The 6,483-nt window shown below is 40.4% G+C and overlaps 1 protein-coding gene across 1 annotated transcript; it reads left to right on the top strand.

Annotated features, from left to right (window-relative positions):
• Positions 1-2,976: 2,976 nt before the first annotated feature.
• On the top strand, positions 2,977-5,036 carry LOC145642863 (uncharacterized). The gene is made up of 4 exons (XM_081694026.1): positions 2,977-3,745; positions 3,818-3,984; positions 4,053-4,164; positions 4,897-5,036. Exons 1-4 carry the CDS (start codon positions 2,977-2,979, stop codon positions 5,034-5,036), a joined length of 1,188 nt encoding a protein of 395 aa, XP_081550152.1.
• The last annotated feature ends 1,447 nt before the right edge of the window (positions 5,037-6,483 follow it).

Raw genomic sequence — 6,483 nt, 5'->3', positions numbered from 1 at the left:
AGATCTATATGGATAGATCGAAAAGGATGATAGGATTGAGTCAAAGTACCTATATTAATAAGGTACAGGCTCAATTCCAAATGGAAGGGGCCAAGAGAGGTCACCTTCCCATGTCACATGGTATAACCCTAAGCAAGAAACAGTGTTTAAAGACACTTGATGAGCGAGAAATGATGAATTAGATTCCATATGCTTCGCTTATTAGATCGATCATGTATGCCATGATATGTACTAGCCAGATGTATTATATCCCTTGAGCACTACTAGCCAATACCAATCAGACCCAGGAGAGGCGCATTGGACTGCGACCAAGAATATCTTAAAGTACATGAAAAGGAACAAGGATAAATTCCTGGTCTATGGTGGCAGAGATGAACTGGTTGTTGAGGGTTACATTGATGCAAGCTTCCAGACAGACAAAGACAACTTTAAGTCACAGTCTGGGTACATATTCTGTCTCAATGGAGGAGCGTTTAGTTGGAAGAGTGCTAAGCAAAGCACAACTGCAGATTCTACAACTGAAGTCGAATACTTAGAAACATCTAAGGCAACTAAGAAGGCAATTTGGATTCGGAAGTTCATTGGTGAACTTGATGTTGTATCCTCCATCAAGGGTCCAATAGACCTCTATTGTGATAACAATGGGGCTATTGCTTAGGCCAGAGAGCCTTAGGAACATCAAAAGATCAAACATATCCAGAGGTAATTTCACATGATTAGAGAATGGAAATGAGAAGGTGAAATAAGAATTTGTAAAGTTGGAACGGATGACAATGTAGCCGATCCACTGACTAAACCTTTGTCTCAAGTGAAGCACAACAAGGACGTTGAGGAAATGGGAATCAGGCACATCGAAGATTGGCTTTGATTTCCTTATTTTAGTGTTTTAATTAATTTTGGACAATTTTAATGTAAAGCACTATGTTGAACCATTCAGTTTTGGAGTAATTAAATTTTTCATGCAATTTAAATCACTCCGTTGACTATTTAATTGTGGTTTAGAATTAAATATTGAGTCCATTCCATTTTAAGAATATTCAAAATAGGGTATCAAGACAATGTCTTGGATAAGGAAACACCTATTAAGTGAACATTGAATATTATAATCGAAAATTATCCCTAATCGAGGTCATTTGAGCGATAAACAATTAATGACCATTTGAGATTAGTGTGTAGTTTAATTTATAGCACCATTTCTTGTGCTACAAGGACATGATTGTCATAAATCATTTACATTGGTATTGGTTTAGAACCGTACTGGATCGACTTATGAGAATACTTTAAGAGATTCAAAAATCGGCATAAGTATATTTCTCATTATTACTATCGGATCCTTTTTCCTCGACCATGAGTATTGTGAGTTCTCTTGTTTGAGTACTAATTCGCTTTGATGTTGGCCAAATGTCTGCCGTGCATGGAGATTATAATGACGACAAACGGGCAGCTAGGTCCTCTTAGTAAGAGAAGCTTACATTACAAGACTAGAAATGTCCCCCTACTAATATTAGGGAACATTTCTTTGTTGTTTACAAGGCCTCCCAAAGAGCGAGACTGTGAAAATGCATGGCCATGCTCGGGTGGATTTTAGAAATCATCTGTTTATTGACAGTCGGACTCGGATTTCGAGAAACACTTCTGGACGTAATAGGGATGACGAATAAATCTTACCTTATAGTTCATGAAGAGACATTAAGAAACATAGGAAAAGGGCTATACACTTAAAGCTCACTAGTCCGGAAGAACAAGTGGAAGATTGAAAGGAATGGTGTCCTTCAAACAAGTGTAATATTCCGATAGGGGTTCAAAATTATTAGAAAGCTAATTATTCAGTGAGGTCATGTGATCTGAATGTCTGGGTGGAGGCCGCTTTCGATTAGTAATATTAATGTATAATTAATATTACAACTTAATCTTGACTTAACCCTTCGGGTCACACCCAAGACACTAACGAACCAAAACGACGAATTAATTCGGAAGTAATTAATGAGTCGACCGAGTAATTAATATTTAGACGTCGGAAATTCGAGCTTGGAGCGTCAAAAACGAGCGTCGGAAGTCGATTCAAAAATAGTAAAAGACGAGACGTGAAAATAGTAATAAATCAACAATGACCAAAATACCCCTAGCATCGAAATACCGAGTGCTATGGGCATAGCTGAGCTGGCAGCCTGCACCTAGTGCGTGGCATGCTAGCACGCTGCAGCTAGCAGCCCGCACTAGGTGCGCGGCATGCTAGCAGCAGGCCTCGGCAGCAGCAGCCCGCACGCAAGTGCAAGTGCCTGCTGGCCGAGGAAGTTAGCAGCAGCCGCACATTTTGGTGCGAGGCCTGCTTGGCCGAGGCATGGGCAGCAACACATGGCAGCCCACCTTGGGTGCCTTGGTGCCCAAGTGTGGTTGCATGTGGCGCAAAATGATTAGGAGTTGGGGAATAGAGGTGGATGGTCGGGTTTGGGAGAAGGAGTGGGGAGCAAGTTTGGTCCCCCGTTCTCCAAATGATCCTCACCTACTCCCTCATATGAGCCTTTCACTTGTTGATTTATTACTAGTTTGATTATTAATTTTATTTTAGCTTTAAAATAAAATGGGAAAATCAAATTGTCCCACATTGATGGGAGAGCTTTTCACCCTCATGCTCTTCCCTATAAATACCCAACTTGGGGTATTGGGAAAAGCACTTGAGTAAGTGATGAAAAAGGCATCACCATTGTGAAAACCTTTGAACACGTTAATTACTCAGGTTTTGGTCGGGCCTTGCTAACTTCAAGGCATTAGATCCTTGTAGGTGGTTGGGTTGTGGGTGGACTTCCGTTGGAGGTCGTTGTACTTTCGAGACTTTCTTTCGAAGTAAGAACCCCTTAAGGTCGGACAAAGCACGCGTCAAAGGTATAATTACTATCCTAATATTGTCATTAAGTTAATTATGTTTAATGGTTTTATTTATTGAGAGTGTTGTCTTGGTTTGGGTTTCTTTCCACGATGATTCGGACTCATCAAACCCCAACAAAAACGCCTTTTGAAATACTCTTTTGGAAGGAACCTAATTTTCACAAATTAAAAGTGTTTGGGTGCCTTTGTTTTGCTCATAATCAGAAGGCTAAGGGTGACAAGTTTGCTCCTCGTAGTCGGAAATGTGTGTTTGTGGGTTACCCTCATGGTAAAAAGAGGTGGAAGGTATATGATTTGGACACGGGTGATATATTTGTTTGTCGTGATGTCAAATTTTTTGAGAATGTCTTTCCCTTTGCGGAGAATGGTCGAGTAAATACAAACACTATTTCTTCTTATAGTGTTAGGGTTGACTTTTGTTTTTTAGATGACTTGGAACGTGTTTTAGAGGTTAGTGAGGACACCCTTGCAACTGACCATAATCTTGAGCTCCACAGCCTTGTTATTGTACTCATTGATACTGTTGTTCCTGTTCCTCAAGCTACTGTTGACCCTGCCACTACAAACGCTGCAAGCAGGCTGGACAGCAGTCCACCTATGGCATCCCCTGTTGCCTATAACCCCACTGTGGTTTCCCCTGCTGCCAGCAGCCACCCTGTGGGGAATTCTATTGCTGCCAGGGCTACGGACAACAGCAACCAGGCTGCTTTGAGCACTCCCACTGCTCCTCCTCTTCACTTAAGTCGTGATCAACGCACTCGACACCCCTCGGGTTGGCACCATGACAACGTCGCACATACTATCTCTTTAACAAGTCCATCTTTGTCTCTAAGTTCACCGCCTTCTCCAAGCTCCTCAGGTACTCCTTATCCCTTAGCACACTTTGTGAATTGTGATAAATTTTCTATGTCACACCGTGTCTTTATTGCAGCTATTGATACGGAGATTGAGCCGCGTAATTTCAAAGAGGTAATGCAACATGAAGGTTGGAGAGAGGTTATGCAAAAAGAAATCTCTGCTTTGGATGAGAATGAGACTTGGGTATTAGAAGAATTACCTCCAAGGAAGAAAGATCTCGGGTGCAGATGGGTTTACAAGGTGAAACATAATTCCGATGGATCGGTTGAACGACTAAAGGCTTGCTTGTTATATTTGGCAATCATTAGGTTGAGGGTGTTGACTATACCGAAATATTTTCTCCCATCACTAAAATGGTCACTGTTCGTGCATTTTTAGTTGTTGCTACAACAAAAAAATTGGGAACTGGATCAAATGGATGTTCATAATGCCTTTTTCATGGCTATCTTGATGAGGAGGTTTATATGAAGCCTCCCCCTGGCTTTCATGGCACTCAACCTGGTATGGTCTGTCGTCTTCGAAAGTCTTTGTATGGTCTAAGATAAGCACCTCGTTGTTGGTTTTCTAAATGAACCGGTTCTCTAAAGAGGTGCGGTTTTTTGCAATCGTACTCTGACTACTCTTTATTTACTCTGCAAATTGGATCCATTCAACTTAGTGTTCTAGTGTATGTTGATGATTTAATCATCTCTGGTAATGATTCTTCTGTTATTTCATCATTCAAATCATACTTGAGTGATTGTTTTCATATGAAAGATTTGGGTGTGTTGAAATACTTTCTTGGTATTGAGGTTGCACGGAGTCCGGAAGGCATATTTTTATGTCAACAGAAAAATACACTGGATATTATTGTAGAATCGGGTTTGCTAGGGGCCCGTCCGGCAAGTACTCCGATTGAGCAGAATCATACTCTGGCTAAATCAAAGTCCCCTCTTATTTCTAATCCTGATATGTATCAGCTGCCTGTGGTTTGATTGATTTATTCGTCTTTTACTAAACCTGATTTGGCTTATGTGGTTCATATCTTGTCTCAATTTACGCAATAACCGCGTCAGGATCATTGGGAGGCCTCCCTTCGTACGGTGCATTACTTGAAAGGATGTCTGGGTCAAGGAATCCTTTTGAGTTCTGATTGTGATTTTCATATTACAGGTTGGTGTGATTCGGATTGGGCTAGCCGTCCTTTGACAAGACGTTCGATTACTGGTTGGTTTGTGTTTCTTGGTGTCTCTCCTATTTCTTGGAAGACTAAGAAGCAAGATACTATTGCTAAATCCTCTTCTGAGGCATAGTATCATTTAATGTCTAAGGCTACTGATGAGTTAAAATGGTTGAAGGCACTACTATCTAGCTTGGGAGTTTCTCATCCGCGTGCAATGAGTTTATTTTGTGATAGTCAATCTGCGTTATATATTGCGAAGAATCCGGTCTTCCATGAACGCACTAAGCATATTGAGGTTGATTGTCACTATATTCAGGATGCGATTCAAGAAGGGATCATTAGTCCGTCGTATGTGAAAACAACGGGTCAACTAGCAAACATTTTTATTAAGGCTCTTGGCAAGCAACAATTCATGTATCTTCTTGGGAAGTTTGGCATTTGTGACTTGCATGCTCTAACTTGAGGGGGGTTGTTAAGCCCTAATATTGTACTTAGTATTGTATTTAGTTTAAGGGCCGATTTATGTTTATAAGGCCTAATATATTTTCTTAGAGTGTATATATACTTTGTACATAAGCTAATACAAAATACAAAAAATCATTTACTCTAATCTACCTCTCTAATTTTGACAGTGATCCACCCGAAGGCTACTGATAAGTACCTTTGAACACTTTAATACCGATGTAGTGTGCCCAATACAACTATATTTGGCCTTATATATTTTGTAGATCACTAGTGAAAGGATAACTCATCTAATCACATCACACGATGAAAGAACGGAGAAGGATGCCTTGATCGGTCAACGTGCAGGTAATGTATAATGCGAATAGATGTAGTCTAATGAACCTGTCATAGTACGCAGTTGTTGCATAAATTGAGCCAAAATGTGTATTGAATATGCTAAAAAAGATCTTTTTGAAGTAGTTAAAGGACAAGTAAAATTAATGAGACATGCAAGGGGTTATTGCGTGCTTGGAAAATCATGAAGAATTGTTCTAGTTATAGATGTGGGTGAAGAAGAGAAGAATAGTGCAGAGTGCAGGGTGTGTCTTGTGTGGTTCACTTAAAGAAACCCCGGAACATCTATTTAGGGATTGGGACTTGGTTAGAAAAGTTTGGTTCGTGGCCCATTAGGAATCCAGGCAGAGCGACTACACCCTCCAACTGATGCCTGGACAAAAAATCTGTTGTTGTACCTCATAAACCACAAAGAGAGATCGACACTTTTGATGATTGCTACTTTCTAGGCAATCTAGGTTCATATAAACGACTTTTTACAAGGAGGGAGGCGGTACCAAGCTGTAGACACCCATTTGTGTCTCCCCAAAACCAAACCCAGTGATGAGTGCCTTTCACGTCGAATCATAATCGAATGAAACGAAAGTGTGGAAAGGTCTAGTGTTGCGGAAAGTTTTATTTCTTTTCTTTTCTCCCTGTTTTGGAAAACTTTATTTTAAGAAAACAGCTAATCCAGTTTGGTTGGTCCATGATATGGGTCCAATAGTAGTGTAGTTGGACGGGGCTTGCAAAGACCTTTCCAACGATATATTATAAGCCCAATTCCGATGAATATTGAG

The sequence above is a fragment of the Chenopodium album genome, chromosome 8 (assembly GCF_948465745.1).
Source record: "Chenopodium album chromosome 8, dcCheAlbu1.1, whole genome shotgun sequence".
NCBI lineage: Eukaryota > Viridiplantae > Streptophyta > Magnoliopsida > Caryophyllales > Amaranthaceae > Chenopodium > Chenopodium album.
The sequence above is the reverse complement of the archived record's forward strand: the minus strand, read 5'-3'. Positions and strand labels throughout refer to the sequence as shown.